Source organism: Lepidochelys olivacea (assembly GCF_965140295.1).
Source record: "Lepidochelys olivacea isolate rLepOli2 genome assembly, chromosome: 2".
Lineage (NCBI taxonomy): Eukaryota > Metazoa > Chordata > Testudines > Cheloniidae > Lepidochelys > Lepidochelys olivacea.
In genome coordinates this window covers 193486886-193510646 of record NC_140412.1, presented here as the reverse complement: position 1 = coordinate 193510646, position 23761 = coordinate 193486886, and the positions used below count along the sequence as shown (strand labels likewise).

At 42.1% G+C, this 23761-nt stretch overlaps 1 protein-coding gene across 1 annotated transcript; it reads right to left on the bottom strand.

The window, feature by feature from the left end:
- Positions 1–1017: 1017 nt before the first annotated feature.
- On the bottom strand, positions 1018–23547 carry MTURN (maturin, neural progenitor differentiation regulator homolog). Its single transcript, XM_084619910.1, has 3 exons — positions 23087–23547; positions 13648–13770; positions 1018–7610 (listed from the first exon to the last, which is right to left on the bottom strand). The coding sequence occupies exons 1-3, from the start codon at positions 23246–23248 to the stop codon at positions 7500–7502; spliced, it is 396 nt and encodes a 131-aa protein (XP_084476036.1). The 5' UTR covers positions 23249–23547; the 3' UTR covers positions 1018–7499.
- Positions 23548–23761: the final 214 nt, after the last annotated feature.

Genomic DNA, 23761 nt, shown 5'->3' with positions numbered 1-23761 from the left:
CTACCGCTGGCACAAACTCTAAAGGAATTTTCCTCATCACAAAGCTAAATTTATCATGTCACTGGAATAGCCTTGGCTCTCTTTTACTGACATGGAAGAGGGAGTGTCCCAGACAGTTGTGCTGAAGCCCTGTGCCTCCTGAAGAGCTGTCTGAAACTCACAGAGACAAGGTGGTTGAGGTAGTATCTTTTATTGGACCAACTTCTGTGGATGAGAGAGACAAGCCTTTGAGTTTACACTAGGCTCTTCTTCAGGTCTGGGATCCAGTCTCCTGCCTGATCCACAAAGGGTGGACACCTTGCCCCCAATGGGAATGGTTCAGGATTCTCCACTGAGCATCCAATGACATTTCCCCCTTAAATGGTGTCCCCTGTTGAAGGGAACAATTCCAGCCACGGAACTTATCAAAACAATATGTAGAGTGTTAAAGTTAAATGCCTGTTCTTCCACAGACAGAAAATTATTTCAACAGAGTGAATGACGGTGGATTCGCTAGACTGGCACAGTAGTCTTCCAAACAAATCTGGGTATAGTACGCCGATTTCACAGTTGCATTTAAAAGTGCAGTGTACAGGCATATCAATGGACAAGTATTACCATTTTCATTTTAGACAGAATGGATAACTTCCTAATTTCCACAAGACAGAGGACTTGTTAGGTGCTCAACCAAAGCCTGCAGGGCAACAGCAACTCATATTAGGACAGCAAAACTACTGCCTCATGTTGTCAATGTTAAGATTTGCTAGTGATCCGTTCAGCTGAAAACAGCTGATAGTCCTGAATTCTGCCCTCCCAAGACACAGCTTGATCTGTAGGGTTTAGAACTAAATCTCACACAGTGCCTTACATTTGCAAATATTGTATCTGTTCCACCACACACCGATGCTGCACAGAAAATATTAAGCTCGAACCCAGCCCCTTCCCCCTCTCACAGCATGTTCTTTGAGTTGTATACTCTGTCCTGGAACCGCTTTCTAGCATTATTTCACTCACAGAGAAAAGAATCCAGAAGTCATCAAAGTTTGGTAAGCTCTTTAATGGCAAGCTACATTGTTGGATTTGATGCCTAGGTGTCGGGGAGAAAAAGTAGGAATGGAAGAATAGACAGGGTTCCATTAAAAGTTCACACCTTTTAAAGCATTTAACAAAAGGGCAACATCTTTTGGCAACCCATTTCACAGCTTTGTAGTCACAAACAGAGACAAATCTTCCAGCAAGAAAATGAGAAAAACCACATTAAAAACAGTTTTGCATGGCAAATGGCTCGTTACTTCTGCTTGATATGTTGCTGGCTGGATTGAGCCCAACATTGGTAGAGTAAAACTTGACAACAAAAATTGATTTAGACCGAACTCCAGCTCTGACATTTATTCCCCTACTCCTTAAAGACGAAAGTAGACATCCTTTACATGCAATGTCACCACACATCTTTGTCTACATAAATAACAGTATGTCAGTACAGAAAGGGAATTTCAAAAGCTCAAAGTATGTTACATGAAACCGCTGTAGCTTTTCTGTGGTCAGTACTGGCTAGCTCAAAGAATTTTTTCTACAGACAAATGAACACCACTTGTGATACTCTATACGTGCCTGCTTACAACTGAGCTCTGATTGGTGAGGCAATGTTACATGGCTTTATTTAAACTTGAGCTTGTAATAACGGAGCTGCGCCTTTACGCATAATACCCTTTAGAAATAATAAAACAGGTGATGTTAAAAAATCCCAACTTAATGCATTTGACCGACAATTTAGCACACTGAACTTGTCATTGTAGGTAGGGCTCTTAAACAAATCTCCTCCTACAGAGTTCAATGTGGCATCTGCCATGGATATCAGATCCCAACAATGCAATTTAGTAAATTTCAGACAAAGTCTGATTAAAATCCTAAAAGGGGCAGTTTCTGGTTTCAGAGAGGACTCGATATTTAGGTATTGAGGAACTCTAGGGAGAATGATCTGTCTCATTGTGTGTTTTTATTGTAATAACCCCCTTTGGAAATTTAGGTCCCAATCTTACACCTTCACTCCCAATGACTTCAGGGAATCCACCCACACAGAGCCTGTTAGGATTTAACAACTTCACTTCTCTCAGTCACTCCTGCCTAGTAATCAGGGACCATGGTTTTCCAACTGGGAACTCATATTGCAGAAGTGGGTTGGAAGAGAAGGGCTTTGCCAGATTTAAAAATCAAACAATAAAATGTCCCCCTTTGTTCAGCACAATTCAGAACAGAGTACACAGACACTGGATACAATGTGCCTGCTTCCTTAGCCACTCAATCTTCAGAGCTGGACCCCCCAGGCTGAGCTGGATTTTCAAGTGACTAGTGATTTCAGATGCCTTTGTTTTTGGGTGCCCAAGATGACACATCTTGAAGGGACATGATTTTGAGAGGTTGGGTGTTCAGCATTTCTTGGAAATCAAGCCTCATTAAGATGTCTCAGTCCGGACACCCAAAATCACTAGTCACTTATGATCAAACCTTGACCAGTGTGCTTCAGTCTTGGGTCCTGGTACAACATTACTAAAAGTACTCTTTATTGAGAGAAATTGGACAGCTATTCAATGTTTATGTGAAACAACAGCCATCTGCAAACTATTTTGACTGTAATGGACCCTTGGGATGGCTTTTCACAGCTTATTAAGAAGTAACCACAGCTGGGTCTGGAAATGCCACAAGCCACTTTGCTGCAGAACACCTTCCCCACTCCTGCTCCCCTGACTCAAGCAGCATGTCCTGCTACACAGGGTGAAATCGCAATAGTATGTGTGCAGGCCACTGATAAAGGAAATCTAGCTACAATTACTTTCAGCAAAAACTGCATTTTATGAGCTTACAAATTTCAAAGGCACAGAGCTACCCAAGGGGGGAGTGGGGTGGGGAGGGGACTGACTAGCTGAGAAATAATATGGGATAGGGCTCGCGATTTGGACAGGACGGTCCTGAGAGATTCAAGTTACTGATTATGACCATGTGTGGTGGGGTTGTTAGTCCCCACATCTGTGTTCGTGAACACAGAATTGCAGAATTTAGTTTGTCTCTAAAATGAGTTGCCTGTATCCAGATCAAGCTCTTTGGGGTCTTTTTGTTCTGTGTTTGGACAGCTCCTAGCAAAATGGGGTCCTGGCCCCTGGCTGGAGCTCCTATGCTACCACAATACAAATAATAAATAACAATGCCAGGAAAAAAGGTTTCTGAGGCCTGGTCTACACTTAAGATTTAGGTCAACACAGCTATAGCGCTCAGGGATGTGAAAAACCCACACCTCTGAGCCCAGGTCAGCGTAGCTATGAACCCCCCGTTAGAATGCTTCGGTCCGCCTTCCTAGCGCCACTCGGGGCGGTGGACTTCCTACAGTGATGGAAAAAGCCTATCCACCAACATAGGAAGCACCTACACTATCATGCTATGGTGGCATAGCTACTACAGCACATCTGTGTCACTACCGCGCCTGTAGTGTTGACATGCCCAAAGTTAATCTTTTCTCCATCCTCCCCTTGTCACCCCCACGTTTATCAATCATTATGCTAATTTCAACCTACACAGAACTACACCCCCGACTTTGAGACCTTATAGGAACATGTCGCAGTTTCTCTATGGACTACATGGGACCCAGAAGCAGACTGCTTGGAGCTAGGTCTAAGATTTCTCAGCAATCCTGGCATTTTCCTGAAAGACGCCATTTTACTCTCTTGCCTGGCACCACCCTCACCCCACCAAAACGTAAGTTGTAATGTTTATAAAACGTATTCATTTTTTCCTGACGTTCCACCTATTTCTGAATCTCCTCAAACAGGACTCTGCTCATTGCAAAAGTGCAACTTGGATTCCAAAGCGCCCAGTCTGAGAGTCTGATACATTAATATTTAGTTAGAAAATCAAATCTACACATGGAAAAAAGGACTGGTTTTGCCCATTCTTTTTTACTGTCTTTTCACCAACATTCTGCTTTGAGGACGGGCAATAATAAAATACTTATCACCTTTCATCCCTAGATCGGAAAAGCTCTTGATATGGGTGAGTAAATGTGACTATCACCCTCATTTTACAGATTGGGAAACTGAAGTACAAGAGATTTTTCAAAGGAAAATATAGGAGTTAGGCACCCATTTCCCAACGAATTTCACCAGGATCTGGATTTATAACTCTCGCAGGCTCCCCTGAAAACCCTAGTGACTCACCTAAAGTCAAGAGTGAATCAGTGGCAAGCTGATAAGAAACACCAGATTCCCTGACTCAGGCTCCCTCCCTGCAAGCACTTACCCACGTTGTGTTTGCAGGACTGGGATCTCAGAAGGGCTATCCACCAGGCCATGCCTCCTCCTTTAAATTACTGGGTAAGTGGCTAATAATTCCAACTCAGACAAGGGAAGTGAGAAGGAAAAAATAATAATAAAAAGTGTGGAACCCTTGTGGTTCCACTAGATAATTCAGCATTTCTTGGATTGTTTGATAAATAAGAAACAATACCATAACAACACAGAAATGGATATGGTCAAAGTCTAAGAAACCAATATTTTTTTATAAAATACATTCTATATTAATGCTCATTTAACATTTAATACACATGTAAATTTATATTTTATCCTCTCTATATAAAATTCCAGTTTATTTTAAATGGTGCATGGTAGTAGCCTGACCTAGCAGTGCCTCAACATGCTCAGTTCCCAGCAAAATCAATGGGAGACAAGGGGGTTCAGCACTTTGCAGGACTAGGCCCTTTCAGGAGCCTGATCTTCAGTCCTTATTTGGGCAAAACTCTTGCTGGCTTCAATGGGAGTTTAGTGGGAGTGAAAGCTGCAGACTAGGACCCTAGGCAAGTTGCAGAAGTCACTCACATGGTATATGATGTTCAAAATAAAAACAAATCAATGAATACAGGAAATAATATATCTATCTTTATAATTTACAGCTTCATGTTTGCTTATAACCATATTAATGATCCACTGCTCATTTGCAGATCAGAGTCAATCAAAATGCAGGCAAAGGTGGCAAAGTGCAGAATACATCACAACTCCATTGTATGTAGTTCACAAGGGCTGGATCCTCCAGCCTTCACTCACTCAAGTAGCTCTTACTCACAGAAATAGTCCCATTGTAGTCAAACGGCCTGATTCTCATTTGCATTAAGGCTCCTACAAATTACATCTATACCCATGTTAGAGCAGTGCGAAGGGGCCTTAGTGTAAGGGAGAACCAGAAGCTGTGTGCACAGTCATTTGTACCTGTAAAAAATCGGTCTAAATGGTTAGCAAATCAGAATGGCAGTATTTTATACCCACCTTGTATAGGTGCAAACAATGCATTGCTTTAGGTTTTACGCAGAGGAAAATCAGCCCCAAAAGGTCTATTTGTATGATCAAAGGATCAGTGCCTAAGGAAGTAACCCCCAAAAGGCTCCTCTGAAGGACGCCCCTGTGTAAAGTTATGACAAGTCTCTTTTAGATGGAAAGGAAAGAAAAACTTGGGTACTTAAAGCAAGGATGGAAACCACTGGTATTACACTTTATTTTGGTAAGCAAAAAGCCTATTACTGCTGTACAGCGTTATACAATGAACTGGCACAGTTCTCACACCACTAGTCCATAGAAAATGTGTTGCGACTATCATATTTATGCCTGCATGCCAAGAGAATGTACAAAGTTTCATTAAGTTCGGTTTCTTGTCTATTTAGTGATATTCTTAAACTCAGACTTTTACAGTGTTGCAGACACTTCTGTGCATATTCAAATACCATTTTCCATCCTGGTTACAGAAAGTTTTGCCTCTGTTAGAAAATTAAGCTTTATGCATCCCCTAAGCCTTCACCAGACACACAAATCACCAAGAAAATTAACTCTTTAACTCGCCTTTAAAACAATTTCCTTTACAAACATATCCAGTAGGAGATACTGCTAATAACAGGGTTTTTAAAAGGGTGTCAGTTGTTTCTGAGAGTTGTCCAAGCATTTTCTCTTCACTCAGTGTTAATTTTTATAAAGCTAATGCTGCATTAAAGGGCTCTGAAGTTTGAGACCTACATTCTGTGTTTTTAAAAAAGTTGTCTAAAAACAGTCAATTAGAAATACTTTTTTCGATAGTGGAAAACTGCTGTACGAGAATGGAATCCCTTCTTTTCTTACATTTTCAGAATAAAAGGTGAGTAAATAAAGAGGCTGTGTGTCTTCACCATCTGATACTCACTTGGGAGTCATTTACACCTGGGAAAATGAGGTGTAAAATACTATGGGTCTTACTTTAATTTATACTAAAACCCCTTTCCACCACTCTGGCGGACAGGTCATCAGCTGATGGAAACTGTCATCATTCCATTGGCAATTGACACCAGCCGAGGACCCACCCTAGACAATGTAAAGGGACCTTAAAGTGGGCATAAATTACATCTGTGCTCCCTTCAAGACCTTTTTACACATCGAGAACAATGTAAAGGGACCTCAGTGAGCATAAGAATCAGGCCCTACCATTCTGGTTTGGTAGCATTTTACACCCACTTTGACAAGTATGCTACATAAGGTACAAGACACTGAAGAACAAGGCCCAGTGTGAAGAAGGATTCCATTATAATTTAAAGAGCCAGGTGCTGGTTTACACCTTTAGGGCTTCAAAGTTAAGTTGCACTTTAATTCAGGATGCTGCAAGATTTGAATAAAGTTGTTGTTTTATTAAAGCCAGTGAAGCTAAAGGTTGATTTTCGTGCAGGAGGAGAATACACAATGGAAATTTTTAAATTCATTTAATTTCTATTAAACCAGCATTTGGCTTTGGAACAGATGGCATCAAAGTACCAATGTGTATCACGACGTGCACTGATCACACAAATGTCCTAATTATGCCCAGTGATTAACCCAGCACCTGTACATTCAGGTGGTGTTAAGAAACACTAAAATGTGCTGCACAAGCATTTATCTGAATTTTGTCCCTCCTAAGTAATTATTTGTGTTCAATCTTTATCTGCACTTCTGCAATATTAACCACTATGAAACTAGTGTTTTACAGGCATAATCTCTCACAGTTTGATATTCTGATTGGTAGTACAGCAAAAAAAATATAATAAAAATAAAAAATAATTGTTGAATTAAAACTAAAAGTGCAGATTGCATTTATTCTCTGCATTCATTTTCCTCCATAGGGTCATATGTGAGTACTTCACACACTATCCAACAGTTCCTACATTCAAAGTACTCTACATTCATGTCAGTGAATGTTATTCTCAAACATGAGTCAAAGAGACAGTCAGCGACAAAACTAGTTCTAAATTAATGATGGCAGAATGCTACCAAGACAACTCCATAGAAACCCCACTGAAACAGGAGTGAAATTCAGGTCACTTCTTAGCAAAGCTCATCACAGAGATATTTATGTTTTTATTATTTTTTTTAAACTTTGATTCTGGGAGCCACATTTCCCATGTGATGCGCTAATTCAAAAATGCTAATGCAGGAGCACATGACCCCACCTGGTACCAACAGATTAAAATCTTTTAATTCCTCAGATAATTACTGCTGGCTGACACCCATTTGTTGGTGATCGGCTTCTGGTTCCTCCTCTTCCACGTCTGCGTTATACTCTTCAAATGCATCATCATCGACATCTGGAAGCCCCAGTAACTATTTTAAAGAAGAGAAAATGGGAAAGTGTAACCATCAGTGGCAAAGATCCAACTGATGCCATGTTGCCAATTCTTGCAAATTTACCATGTGTCTTGCCCCGATATTTGGCTTTTTTCTGAAAGCCCCTGAGTCACGAGGTTATGAGAGAATCTCTGCTTTCTTTCTTTTTTTAAAGTAAATTTCCAGTCCTCATGGTTGCATAGAAAAGCTTCATGTGAACCAAGTGCACCCTAAAGGCTCAGAAACCAGCAGACAAATAAAAGTATCCACAAATATTGTGTTGGGGGGGAGGGGTAGGAGGAGAGACACCTTATGATCTTTATGCCAGTCATGATTTTTGAGGCCTGAAATGCATGATTTTTGAATGCTTACGGTTGGCAATACAACTGATGCTCTAAATTCAAAAGGTCCCTGTGTAGTATACTTAAGCTCTAGTTAACTCAGTTTAAAATTCTCCATTTGCATTGCATTCAATAACCCTACAAGACGATCACACTTATTCCTTTTGCACCAAAAAGGAAACCATTCTATCCCACTAACACAGGAATGACGAGAGTGCAGCTTGCTGAGTTAGATGGGGTAGCCATAGGTGCTAAAGCCCTAAAAAGACCAGAAGATCTCAGCATTCAATTGCTTCATCTTGAACTATTCACCCTCTCAATCAAGCTGGAGCATTTTATGCTGAATTCAGTAGTCTTACCAGGAGATAGCTGCATATTAAAATCAACGTTGGCCACAATCCTCTCAAATTTCTACAAATTAGATTTAGGCTCCTGACAAAGTACCAATTAGGACTGTCAAGCGATTAAAAAAAATCAATCATGATTAATACCGTTTAAATTTTTTTGATGTTTTCTATATTTTCAAATATATTGGGACTGAGTGGACTTGTAGGATCTAAAGTTTTACATTGTTTTGTTTTTTAGTGCAGTTATGTAACAAAAAACCTGCATTTGTAAGTTATACTTTCATGATCAAGAGATTGCACTACAGTACTTGTATGAGGTGAACTGAAAAATACTATTCTTTTATTTTTACAGTGCAAATATTTGTAATAAAAAATAATATAAAGTGAGCACTGTACACTTTGTATTCTGTGTTGTAATTAAAATAGATATATTTGAAAATACAGAAAACATCAAAAATATTTAATACATTTCAATTGGTATTCTATTGTTTAATAGTACGATTAATCGCAATTAATTTTTTAACCGCAATTAATTTTTTTGAGTTAATCGCGTGAGTTAACTGCAATTAATCAACAGCCCTAGTACCAATACATCTCTCATCTGGGCAAAGTTTGGATGCCTCAGCTCTATAATGTTTCAGATCACTGTAATGGCAACTGTTTGTTTTAGAAGGTGGAGAAACTATTTGAACTTTTCCCTCTTCCTTCAAAAAGAGATTGGCAAGCCAATGAAATTCAGGAATACATAAGCATATCCCACTCAAAACAGTACATCTGCTTTGAAAATCTCATACCAGACCCCTCACAAAACTTACATAAATGGCTACTAATATCTGCAAAGCAAAATCATATGCTAAGCCTTATTGGTAATACTCGGTATTTAGCCTGCTAAGACTGAAAGAGCAACCACAGACTCACGCTGCACCTTCCTTAGAGAGGGATTCAGCTGTTGTCTCACAGAAGGGACAAAAACAACTGTCTCCACCAGGAGAGGGAAATTTTTATACAGGGATATGAAAATTACAAGGCCAACTTTTAAAAATGTGCATTAGTTTGTTATATTTTTGTATTCAAAACTATTCAATGGACAAAAGGACAATATCCAGCTGTGGCCTTTGGGCCCGGTGAAGCTCATGGTTTTTGGGCCCACCATCCCTTGATCTGTAGGAAAATTAATCACATAAATGAGAATCTTAACCTTCATTTTGAGGGTGAGGGGAGTTTCTAGCTCTTTGCCTTCAAAATTAGCATAAGAAGGGTAATGAGATATAAACATATCATGAGGGTCAAAAAGGACAAACAACAGGGAGAGAGTCGGGGGACCTACAGATCACACACACACGCTGTACTAGTTATGTAAAATTAATCAGTTAAGTGAGGAGTCTACTCCAAAGAAGCATCTTGCTAGTCCTCTCTGAAATCCTTAGGGGATTAAATCCACGGACGTTAGGTACCTAAATACCTCTAAGGATCTGGGACTAAGTGGTTTAGGAGCCTAATTGCCATTTTCAAACGTGACTTGGATAGTTAGGTGCCAAAGTCCCTTTACGTTCAATGGTAGCTACACGTCTACATTACATAGCGCCTTTGGAAAATTTTATCCTTTGTTATTATTTATACTGCAGTAGCAACCAAAGGGCCCAATCAGGATCTGGGCCCAAAGCACTAGGCAACATACAAGCATTTAGGAAGACCCAGTCCCTGCCTTGGAGTGTTTACAAAGAAACAGAGGGAGAGTGGGGCAAAGTGATCAGGCTCATGGCAGCCACAGCACATTAGCGTCATGTCATTTTTCTTTTAAACACATCAGTTTTATATATCTGTCTTATTTATATTATAAAAATCTTGGTTTTAGTGTGTTGGGGGGGAATTGTGGGTTGAAGTGGGGGAAGAAGAGAAGGCTGGAACAAGAGAGGGGAATGGATAAAAGGAGAGAGAAAATGAGGAGGCAAGCAGCAGAACAGGATAGAAGAGAGAGGAGGAAAAATAGAGGAGGGACAGAAGCCTAATGGGCATGGAGAGCTAGGCCAGCCAGCTGAAGGAGTGCACCAGGAAGAGATGGGCTGGATGAAGGAAGACCAACAAGCAATCACAATACAGCAAATGATGAGAAAACAATCCAGAGTTTATTTATTCATTCAGTCCATGCTATTCATCTATGAGGGATTTTGGGGTGCAGTGGGTCGATCTCTGAGCCTTACATAAGATTGAAGGCCATGAGCATATCAGCTTTTACATAGAAAATGTCCTACTTGTATTTAGTCTTTCATACTGAAAGTACCACACATTGTCGGAGGACTTGAATTTGCAGAAAGATGTTGCTGGTACATCTAACCAGAGAAAAGTAACAGCCATTTGTATTTAGGGTATATGATTCAGTTGTAAATAAATGCTTTGGGTAGGGACTATGTTCCTGGGATTTTTTTTTTATCTTGTATATTTTAACTAGTGCAAAGTGTCTTGTACACTCATGGTGGTATCTAAATAATCCATTAGTTTGTAAACAGCAGACGTGGGGGAAGGTGATAATGTATTTAATCAAAATCTAACAAACAAATATTAAAATATGTCTATATATGGCTTAAGAAATAAAAATGATTCTACTCTGAAAATAATGTGGATGCATTAATTCTTTCACATCAGGAATCGATGGTCAGACAAAAAGATAGGTGCTTAGAACTACCAGCATAGATGCTTCACAACCTGTATTCAGGAACTAAAACGGCATAGTAGAAACAGGTATGTTTGAGGAGATGAGACAAGAATGCAGAACACCAAAAAAGTGACGAGTTTTGTGGGGATTTTATTATTTATTTGATTTTTTGCTCGGAAGAGTCTAAAGAAACTCAATTTAGTCTATCCAGGAGAAAGTTAACAGTGACTTGATCACAGTCTATAAGTATATGGGGAAGAGATTTCTGGTAATTTGATCTAGCAAAAAAGGCATAATAAGATCCAATGGTTGGAAACTGAAATTAGACTAATTCAGACTAGGAATAAGGAGAAAGTTTTTCATCTCACACATGTATTGAATAGCTGAGAACATAAAATTGAAGGGAGCATTTTGAACAGTAGTGATCAGTCAGTAACTTATTTCCAGGGGCTAATTATCTAGGGATGTGGTCGATTTTCCGCCAAATGAAGCCTTTAAATCAAGATTGGATATCTTTTTTAAAGATACACTGTAGCTAAACCAGAATTTATGGGCTTTATGCAGGAATTACTCTGTGAAACCCTACAGCTTGTGTTACATAGGAGGTCAGACTAGATTATCACAATGGTCTTTTCTGGCCTTAGAATATATTACCTTTCATTTCTTCAGTTTAAGAGTGACTTAATTTGGTTTATTTTAAACCAATTCTTAATAGACTTAAGCTAAACTTAAATAAACCTGATTTAAACAGAAACAAGAATGTCCAAACTGGGGTTTGCATCAGTTTAATTTGGTTTGAAACCACTCCTTTAGTTAAACCACTGGAACTTTCTTATGTAGACAAGGCCTTAAACTACATTGAGGGAAGGAAAATCTCTCTCAAGGGCTGGACATTGTTCTGGGAAGTGTATTTTTATATATTTACCATAATTAGAGTAGCTGCATAGATGGATCAAATTTCCAGTCCCTTCTAAGAAAAGTGTGCATGGGCTTTATTCACCTCCACTCTCTAGATGGATTTTTTTAAACTAAGTTATTTCATTTTTTAAACTAAGTTATTTCACAGTTGCCAGTGAAATTGGCAGTTGGCCTTTTAAGGTTGCAACACAGAGTAAATGAGGCCCAGTATTTCATAGGCACACTCCTGGCCACTTGCCTTTTGTATTAAACTCTTTGGATAAAGTTTAGTCCTCATGATCAGCTGGTCAAAATATCATCAAAAAAAGTTAGAAGAATTGTCTAAAATTTTTCATTTTTCATCAAATGTTCAAAAACATAACCAGCTTCGCTTACTGACATGATCTAAGCAGACATAGTGAAAGCACATGACTCTGCCAATAAACCCCTACTCCTCTTTATGACACTCCAGATATTCCAGTCCTAGGTCACTCAAGAGAAGAGGCTGACAATATGCTGTATTATGTGGTGGTTTAGCAAGACCAATGTCTAGTCGGGACTATGCTGAGACCACCAAATTCTCCTCAGTTTGACAAAAGCCACGTTTTAATATCGGTCTCTGGCAGCAGATGGCTAGTACAGTAACATGAGGCATCTTAGCCCTATACATCTCGGCGCTATATAAGGACTGATGAGCAAAATATAACAAAACAAAAACAAACAAAAAAGTCAAACTATTACTGTTCCACTCACTTGCTGAGATGCTATCCTGAGCTATCTCAAATATCAGGTGACCTCAAGGTTAAATATGAACTTAGTTTGAAACAAAAAACTGTATTTCCCTCCACCTCCCCAAACTGTATTTGCTTTATACAGATCCTTGAAAAACTCCCAAATTCCAGTGCCAGGAAATGATTCTGCCACCAAGTCCTACATAGTTTTGTAGCACATGGGACCCCAGTAACGAGCGAGTGCAGAAATAATGAGGAATCGGTCAACGCTACGCTCAGCTGATGCGGCAACTCATGGTGTCGGACACCATCAGGTGGTCAAGGGACATCTACATAGAACACACCACTGGACATCAGCAATACCAGGAGCGATGAGCTGGAGTGCTGATGAGAAGTGCAGTCAGGCAAGTAACAAATACTTTCCTCATGGACTGTATTTTCTAAATGGACATCCTATCCTAATTCTCAATTACTGAGGGACTATCTCCACTCATGGATATATTTTGCTTTCCACAACCAAATCTCTGTACAACTTTTCATGAGTGATGTACCCGAGTATTCGGATTCTAATATCTAAACTGTATTGTTATATCTATTCACCTAAATTTGGGTTATTACTGATTATGTACTCTATGTATCATATGACTTTTAAAAACTAACTATATTGTGGATAATCTAAGCACTATACCCAAATGTACAGACACTTTTCCCAACCTATGTATTATATAATTTTTTTAACATTAGCTTTAATAAAATTTTTAATTCCATTCTTCATACTCAGTGCTGGATCATGTACAATTCATCATCAGGGTGGGGTGCCAGCTTGACTGGCTGAGACATCAGTTTGCTTCCCACCACAGCAGGGAATCTCAATTTGTCAAATGAGAAGCTAGAAATAAAAAGGCATCTGATTTACAAGAACAAGTTCCCTATACTCACTGTTAGCCTGTTTGAGCTATTTGACTGGACAAATAAGTCATTGTGAAAAATCTGTCTTGTTCTCAATGACACATTTTATTAAAATCACAACTATAGTAAATATATAGAAGTAAAACATGCACTTACAGGCCTGAAAGATTTGAAGACTTTTTCCAGTATTTCATGGAGGGTCTTTTTACCACAGGAAGAGATGTAGTCCTGTGCCAACTGCAGGAAAGGTAAGCAGTCCTCACTTTCACTCCACACATGCTAAAAGACAATAGCAATGAAAGAAAGAACAGGAGTTAATAGGAATTCATATGGACTTTTTCTTATGATTTTATAAGGTGATATGGTTTAAAGATGTACTGGACTGCAATTTAAATTTGTACTAGGGATACGGATATTACATTACTTCAGGAACTGGGTATGGTCCCACATTTTTAAAGCAGCCTCCAGAGATACAACTTGGTTGCATTAGCACAATATACCAGGAGATAGAGAAAACGGTGAAGGCTTGAAAATAAATTAGAAAATACACCATTCATGATTGAACCAGGGTGGGGAATCAGAATGTCCCAAATACACATTGCCTCGTGTATATCATTTTACAAGTAACGGTGCTTTTGTTTAACATCAGCCCTGCAAACTCAGCTTGGGATCTGAAAGTCAAGATGAGGTTTTTCCTTCTTATGCATCATCCGCAGTAATAATGCCCCCAGGTTGTTTGACCCTGTAAATGGAATTTGGTAAACAACTCTGCTGATGATGCACAAGAAGAAATGACCCACCTTGATTATCATACACATTGTAAGGAGAGTGATCACTTCAGATAAGCTATTACCAACAGGAGAGTGGGGGGGGAGAAAACCTGGATTTGTGCTGGAAATGGCCCACCTCGATTATCATACACATTGTAAGCTGTCCTATCTCAGGGCCTCTCCTTCTGCCCCTCCACCCCCACGAACATGATACAGTTCTCTGGTACCTAGAATCCTATTTTCGACGTCTCCGACTCAAGGAATATTTCCAACATACCTCTGAACAACATACTAATCCACAGAGACCTCCCTACCAACACTACAAAAAGAAGGATTCTAGATGGACTCCTCCTGAAGGTTGAAACAGCAGACTGGACTTCTACATAGAGTGCTTCCGCCGACGTGCACGGGCTGAAATTGTGGAAAAGCAGCATCACTTGCCCCATAACCTCAGCCGTGCGGAACACAATGCCATCCACAGCCTCAGAAACAACTCTGACATCATAATCAAAAAGGCTGACAAAGGAGGTGCTGTTGTCATCATGAATAGGTCGGAATATGAACAAGAGGCTGCTCGGCAGCTCTCCAACACCACTTTCTACAAGCCATTACCCTCTGATCCCACTGAGAGTTACCAAAAGAAACTACAGCATTTGCTCAAGAAACTCCCTGAAAAAGAACAAGATCAAATCTGCACAGACACACCCCTGGAACCCCGACCTGGGATATTCTATCTACTACCCAAGATCCATAAACCTGGAAATCCTGGGCGCCCCATCATCTCAGGCATTGGCACCCTGACAGCAGGATTGTCTGGCTATGTAGACTCCCTCCTCAGGCCCTACGCTACCAGCAGTCCCAGCTACCTTCGAGACACCACTGACTTCCTGAGGAAACTACAATCCATTGGTGATCTTCCTGATAACACCATCCTGGCCACTATGGATGTAGAAGCCCTCTACACCAACATTCCACACAAAGATGGACTACAAGCCGTCAAGAACACTATCCCCGATAATGTCACGGCTAACCTGGTGGCTGAAATTTGTGACTTTGTCTTTACCCATAACTATTTTACATTTGGGGACAATGTATACCTTCAGATCAGCAGCACTGCTATGGGCACCCGCATGGCACCACAGTATGCCAACATTTTTATGGCTGACTTAGAACAACGCTTCCTCAGCTCTCGTCCCCTAACGCCCCTACTCCACTTGCACTATATTGATGACATCTTCATCATCTGGACCCATGGAAAAGAAGCCCTTGAGGAATTCTACCATGATATCAACAATTTCCATCCCACCATCAACCTCAGCCTGGTCCGGTCCACACAAGAGATCCACTTCCTGGACACTACAGTGCTAATAAAACGATGGTCACATAAACACCAACCTATACCAGAAACCTACTGACTGCTATTCCTACCTACATGCCTCCAGCTTTCACCCTGACCACACCACACGATCCATCGTCTACAGCCAAGCTCTGCGATACAACCGCATTTGCTCCAACCCCTCAGACAGAGACAAACACCTACAAGATCTCTATCAAGCATTCTTACAACTAAAATACCCACCTGCGGAAGTGAAGAAACAGATTGATAGAGTCAGAAGAGTTTCCAGAAGTCACCTACTACAGGACAGGCCTAACAAAGAAAATAACAGAACGCCACTAGCCGTCACCTTCAGCCCCCAACTAAAACCCCTCCAATGCATTATTAAGGATCTACAACCTATCCTGAAGGATGACCCAACACTCTCACAAATCCTGGGAGACAGGCCAGTCCTTGCCTACAGACAGCCCCCCAACCTGAAGCAAATACTCACCAGCAACCACAAACCACACAACAGAACCACTAACCCAGGAACCTATCCTTGCAACAAAGCCCGTTGCCAACTGTGCCCACATATCTATTCAGGGGACACCATCACAGGGCCTAATAACATCAGCCACACTATCAGAGGCTCGTTCACCTACACATCCACCAATGTGATATATGCCATCATGTGCAAGCAATGCCCCTCTGCCATGTACATTGGTCAAACTGGACAGTCTCTACATAAAAGAATAAATGGACACAAATCAGATGTCAAGAATTATAACATTCATAAACCAGTCGGAGAACACTTCAATCTCTCTGGTCACGAGATTACAGACATGAAAGTTGCAATTCTTCAACAAAAAAACTTCAAATCCAGACTCCAGCGAGAAACTGTTGAATTGGAATTCATTCACATTGTAAGGAGAGTGGTCACTTTAGATAAGCTATTGCCAGCAGGAGAGTGCGGTGGGGGAGGTATTTTTTCATGCTTTGTGTGTATAAAAGATCTTCTACACTTTCCACAGTATGCATCCGATGAAGTGAGCTGTAGCTCACGAAAGCTTATGCTCAACTAAATTGGTTGGTCTCTAAGGTGCCACAAGTACTCCTTTTCTTATTGTAAGGAGAACGATCACTTTAGATAAGCTATTACCAGCAGGAGAGTGGGGTGGGGGGACAGAAAACCTTTTGTAGTGATAAAAACTACAGTATAAAACTGTAAAAACTGTAGTATAAAAACATCTTATGTATTTTCCACAGTATGCATCCGATGAAGTGAGCTGTAGCTCACAAAAGCTTATGCTCAAATAAATTGGTTAGTCTCTAAGGTGCCACAAGTACTCCTTTTCTTTTTGTGAATACAGACTAACAAGGCTGTTACTCTGAAACCAATCTTGAGTATGTCCATGGAGTACTCTGACCTGCCCCACAGCCTGGTTCTATGAAACTCCACGCCTCCAACCTTTCCTGTAACCCCTGCATATTCTGCCAATACAATGTTGTTTGAAAAAGACTGCATGCAAGGGCTGATGAAAGCCTTAAAACAGGGACATGACTTGCATTGAAGTGCTGGGTGAAAACACTGATCACAGGATGCTTTCTGAATGCCTCTCTCACTGAGATTCTAACGACAGAAGCATAACACTACAGGGAAAGCTAGATGCTACATCTTCTCTTACTTTCCCCCCAAAGTACTGGGCATCTAATGTATCTGTTAGTACATGAACAGTAGGCTACACTTAATAAGGGTACAGTAGAAACTCTGAAATTAACCTAATATTAAGGAAAGAGTAAGAATCAAAAAATGTCTCAACCCATAACATGCAAACTTATTTCCTAGTCAGCAGAAATTAGCCGACATGAATTAAGTTCCACATTTCTCCAATTAAGAGATTGCAAAGCATCAGCTAAGCTACCTCTTTAAAAAGAAAAATTATAACTACCTTTGTACTAACCTCACTTGACCTGCATTTTCTTTGATGCCTGTTACAGTTTACAAAAGTAGTGTGTTTCTGAAGTGAAATTTCTGCCAATACATGCAAAAATGGCCCCTTCCTACTGAGCAGATTTGCTTCTGGTATTTGTCCAGAGTCATACCTGCCCATTTTAGTGACAAAAATATGTTTTTACAGGGAAATGTAATCCCGTGTAACCTCACAATGCTATTTTTTTTACAGTCAGAGTCCCACCACATTTTAAACTCCACTGTGAATTTATCAGCATTTGCTCAAAATAAACTGGTCTTGTGCACGAGGGAAAACTCAAGCAAATTACTCATCAGAAAATCTTTTAGTCTTCAAAGAGGGATTTTTTTTACATAGTGTAAAGCAATAAGCAATTAAGGCTTCCAGCAATTTCCACATCTACGGGAGATTTAAAATTTTGGTTGTAGCAACAAATGTATTATGGAAGGTCGTAAGTGTCATCAGTAAGCATCTCATGTGGGAAAGGCTTGCTTTCCTCTACCAAAAGAAAACATGAAAGTATTATCATGATATCTTTAATAAAGCTGCACCTACAGTCTTTTCTGCAAGTTTAGTACTGATGCATGAAGCAATTTAAGGATTTGAATCTAAAGTCTGATTCACGTGTCTCCAAAAGACCCAGTAAATGGAATTTTTGTCTTTCACAATAAGATAAATGAAAATTGATGATTCAGCTCTTGCTTTGGAAGTTATAGCAGGACTTAAAAACTGCACACACTGAGGATGCTTTTGTTGAGAAACCCACTAAATATCTGCAATCTCTTTGCAATAGGGAAAACAGCCTGCTGGTAAGCTGGGGTAAGAGAGTTTAATTATGGCAGAGCAATAAGGAAAAGGTAAACCTCATGCTCCAGATAAGTTGTTTTCAGGCTAGACCTATTTTGCTCCTGGTTGCTTTGTGTTAACACAAAAGCACACAGCTACTAATTTCAACCTCAGCTGACCCAGGATCAAGGTTGAAATATTTAATTCAGCATCTGTGCATATCTTTGGAATCTTTGGAAAGCAAGGCTGAAGCAGTTCATTGTATAGCGCTTGAAGATTTTTCCGTTCAGTCTTTAGCTGGTTCAGCAATATTAAACAATATTTATGGATCATTTTTTTCCAAAATCTACCTGTTGAGCATGTTAGTAAAGTATTTTATCTTTACTGAGGTAATTTTGGTGATGAAGAGTATTCAGACTAGCTGATTCTATACTAACATGTATTAGAGGAAATGCTGTAATAAGGTAACGCAAAATTGGTGCTTGTAGTATCATTTAGTATGAATACTAGAAATAACAAAGTGACAACAGAGAATACATAATATAAAGAATAATTTATTCCACCCTCACCCATACTGGGTAAGGTTATATAGCAAATCCAGCAAAGTATTTGGGGGCCACTATAACCTATAAAAACAGAGATTAAGGCCCAGATGTTAAAGTTACTTAAGCACCTAAAGTACAGATAGATGCCAAGTGGAGTTAGGCACCTCAAGTGCTTTTGAAGATCCCACGAGGTACCTATCTGCATTGTAAGGCACCTAAATACTTCTTAAAATCTAGCCGTAAGAGATCTTCTCATGTAATTAAAACTATGCAATACTGGAGTTCTCAAATATTTTCATAGTGTGAACATAAGTGATCTCTCACCTGCCATCCATCTCCACCCTCTGACAAACAGAGGCTAGACACACCATTCCTTACCCATCCTGGCTAATAGCTATTAATGGACTTAACCTCCATGAATTTATCTAGTTCTCTTTTAAACCCTGTTTTCATCCTAGCCTTCACAGCCTCCTCAGGCAAGGAGTTCCACGGGTTGACTGTGCACTGTGGGAAGAACTTCCTTTTATTTGTTTTAAACCTGCTGCCCATTAATTTCATTTGGTGGCCCCTAGTTCTTATGTTATGAAAACAAGTAAATAACTTTTCCTTATTCACTTTCTCCACACCACTCATGATTTTATATACCTCTATCATATCCCCCCTTAGTCTCCTCTTTTCCAAGTCCCAGCCTCTTTAATCTCTCCTCATATGGGACCTGTTCCAAACCCCTAATCATTTTAGTTGCCCTTTTCTGAACCTTTTCTAATGCCGGTGAACCACATCTTAACAGAGATCACTTTATGGACCACATCCTTTGCATTCACAATCACACAACATTCCCCTGGCAACTACAGCAATTGCTTAAGTGGAAAAGTAATATTAGGAAAGTATTTAATATATTTTTACCTTCTTTTAATGTAATTCAGCAGTTGCAAACTAGGAGGAATCACCTATACTCATTGACTAGCCAGTTCTCTCTAGACTGCTAGCAAGTGCTTTGTGGGCCACAGTTTGGGGAATTTCTGATTTAACACAATAAAAAAATTATTCTCCCCCGCCTATTTCTCATCTACCCCCTGCTCTTACTAGTCTTCCTCTTCCTTCTGTCACACTCCTCTAATTAATCATTTCATCCTTCAAAGTTCATGATTTATCACATACATTTCTGGCACCCCCTATGTCAGTGGTACCCAAACTTTTCACGGTCACGCCCCTCCCTTACCCCTATCCTCATCCCCCCACCTTGGGAGCCGGACTCCCTTGGGAGGGGGTGAGGGGGTGGAATACAGACCGGGCTAAGGGGGACAAGGCTGGGGTCACAGCTGGGATTGGGTCTGCGGCCAGGGCTGGGAATAGAGCCACGGCCAGGGGCTGAGGGCGGGAGCAGAACCACAGCTGTGTCCGCGGACAGGTGTGGCTCCTCTCTCTGCCCCAGGCTGGCAATGGAGCTTCGGCTGTAGGTGGGGCAGGAAGCAGGTCTGCAGCAGGGCCTGCAGCTGGGTGCAGAGCCTCGGCCAAAGCTGGGGACGGGTCCTGGAGCCCGGGTCGTGGTCGGAGCAGAGCTTGGGGAAGGGTGGTGCTCCCTCCCGACCCAAGTGGGGGCTGGCTCAGGCCCCACCCCCCCATACATTCCTCTGTACCCCCCAAGGGGAGCACGGCGACAGTTTGGGGACCTCTATGTACTCTGTTGAAGTCTCTTCCTTATTCTGAAATGAACATGTAAAGAAAGGTGATGAAAACACTATGGGCCTGATTCTCATTTATACACTGCAAGTGCAGATCTGATTTGTTACTCATGCTAGCTAAATTATAGCTAGCATGGGTACGCCTACCTATGCTACAATCGCACCTTCACTTAAAGTGCAGACATGCCCTCTGACCCCTTGACAACACTCTGACAGTGTAAAGAGGCCTCAAAGCATGTAATCACACCATTCTGGCAGTGAAAATGGGCCTGAAAGTTGACGTAAATTAAAGTCAGATCCATTCATGTGGCCAAAGACATAGGAAGGGTCCGTATTGCAAATGAGAATCAGGCCCCATGTTTTTATTGTTTTCTTAAAATGAACTTTAATACACAGTTCCACATATAATTAAAACTGTCTTTGGAACATTTAAAAAAAGAGTCTGCAAAAATGAGTCTGTCAGACTGATGTAATTAATATGGTGAACAGATCATTATAAGTTCTAAGCTGTTATACTAAAGAGACATCATCAACTGAGGAACAATCATTCCTGTCTTTTTGTAAAAGGACTAATGCTAAAAGTACCTCCTGAGGGGACGACAGCTGAAAGAGATTGGAGAGACATAGTTCTCAGTTTTTCTGGTAGCTTTGGGTTTGGGGATGGAGCCTTTCAAACAGAAAAACTGGGAAGAAAAAAGAAAATGTGGTTGTAAAACCACAAAAATTGGCAGGATAGTGCAGGGGCAGGAGTAGGATCTGAAACTACTTACACTTTTGTAGTTTGTTTTTAATTGACTAGATTTCAACTAATGTTGATTATATAACAATATAATACAACACACAAATAAAAAACACATGAGCTTTCTCTGTGATGTAGGATATCATTAGAATCCCTGGACGGAATTATAGTCTTAGCCCAGATCCTGCAATTGGATCTACATGATAGCCAAAAGTGCTATTGACTTCAGTAGGGGTTGGCATGGCCACAGGCACTCACCTGCAGGTGTCCAGTTGAAGGATGTGGCCATTTAGGGCTGGTCCTACAGGGAGCTGTACACGTGCATAGGTGTTTGCAGCATTGGGGTGTCAGGATCCAGTCCTGCAATGGGCAAAGGGCCTCCACAAACTGGCAGAACCCTGACTTTTGTTATACAGTAGCTGGTGGATACATCAGTCCTTCAGTTAAACTCTACATTGTCTCCTGATTTATAATTCTGCAACACCAGCTGCATAATCTGATAAATAAGCATCTTCCGACTGGGTTTTGTGCTCTTTGGGAAAGTCACTTACCTGCACTCTGTCTCCATTTACCCAGCTGTAAAATAGGTTCTTATTGCACCTATCTATCAGAGGTTTTATGAGGGAGAATTTACTAACATTTGCATAGCAGATTGAGGGATGTAAGGTGCTATGAATTAATATGCTATGGTATTTCTTCAATAATGCTAGAAGCCATTTTAAAAATAAAACATTCTCTTAAGAGTACTGAACTAGAGCTGTACAATTTATAAACCCTGCAGTAAAGGTCAGGTTTTTCCATTCAACACTAAGATGTTGGAGTGGGGGGGGGGGCACTCTTTCCATCCTGAAGCCATTTTTGTTTCCATCACTGTAGGAACTTGCTGCTGAACTCCAGCAGGCCAGGATGCGCAGGCAACTGAGGCTGCTGGGGAAGGGGGAAAAGGAAAGGCCAACACCTGCCTCCCATCACACTATAAGCAAGATGGGAGTGGGGAAGGATATTTAGGAAACAGTTTCCTGGAGGATCAAGGGTGACTAAGAGTAAATTCACACACCCCTAACCCCAGAGAGGGGATGGGACGCAGGGGGAGGGAGCCCTGTCATTCTGACTCCATTTTATTCTCCACAGTCTCCATTTGCTGCAACAGCAAAGCAGCCCCCCAACCACAGCCTCGGGGGTCAGCGCACTTAGTGGCACGCAAGCCATAAGCAAACCACAGCGCAGGAGCAAGAGGGGGGCCTCAGGCTCCTCCCCATCCTCTGGGGGCCCGCACCCTCACCCAACCCCCAACTCCTCCAGCTCCACAGGGTGGGGCTGCGAAGGGCCCCGCGGCTCCTTGCCCTACCTGGGGCGAGGGCCTCCCTCCATAGGGTGGTGGCTGCTTCCCCACCCCCCGGCAGCCCAGCCCGCCAATGACCACCCACCACCAGACTCCATTTTGCAGCTTTTTGCTACGGGCTGGGAATTCTCTCCCCCCGCCCCCAGCCAAGGGCTCTGCCAGCCCAGCCCCGGGCCCGGCTGGGGCCCGCTCTCCCCGCCCCGGCCGCTGCGGCAGGGCAACCGGGCTGCGGCCAGCCCCACACAGCGCGGGGAGGCGGCGCCGGCGGGGCGGGGCGGCGGGTCACTCCCTCTCAACCAGGCCGGCTGCCCGCGGGAGAGGGGGGGCGGGGGACCCAGGCGCTCCCCGCGGGGTCCCACCCAAGCAGGCGGGCCGGGGGGAGACGGGGGATAAGGAGCGAGCAGCAGTATGGCGCCTCCTCCCCCCCCCCAGCTACTTACAAAATTGTCCCCGCAGCCGCTGTCCGGACACAGCACGTAGAAGGAGACGCCGGGGTCGGCGTAGAAATCCATCCTCCGCTCCGTCTCCTCGGTGGCGATGAGCTCGAAGGGGGTGTTGGAGCACCACTTCTCCGCCACGTCCGCCAGCTGCTGGAAAGCCATGCTCGCTGCCTCGCTCCCTGCAGCCGCCGCGCTCCCCACGCGCCCTCGGGGCCTGGCTCCGTCCCGCCCTCCCGCTAGCAAACGGGTGTGGGGAGAGGTCCGGGCTGGGGAGCTCCCGATCCACTTCAGCACCGCGGGCTGCGGCTCCCACTCAGCATTATTTGCTAACTTGCATGTATTGTTTACATGCCGTGTGTACAAGGCGCCCTCCTCCTCCTCCTCTTCCTCCTGCTGCTCCCTGTGCAGCCTGACATTGGCTAAGCGCGGCTGCGTTGTGTGTCTTGTGTGCAGGTCATTTGCGGGTGTGGATAAAAGCTGGATGTGGCCGGCTCCTCCTGGATTCGGCCACAGCCAGGCAATTTTTGGACCCAAGCGCCCCCCATGCCACTGACTGTGTAGAGAACGACAAAGACCAGTTTCTCCGAGGGCATCAAAAAATTCCAGACCCGGGAGCATCCTGGCTGCGAAAAACCATATTTGCCTGCTGGATCCAGCCTGTTTTTGAACCAGACT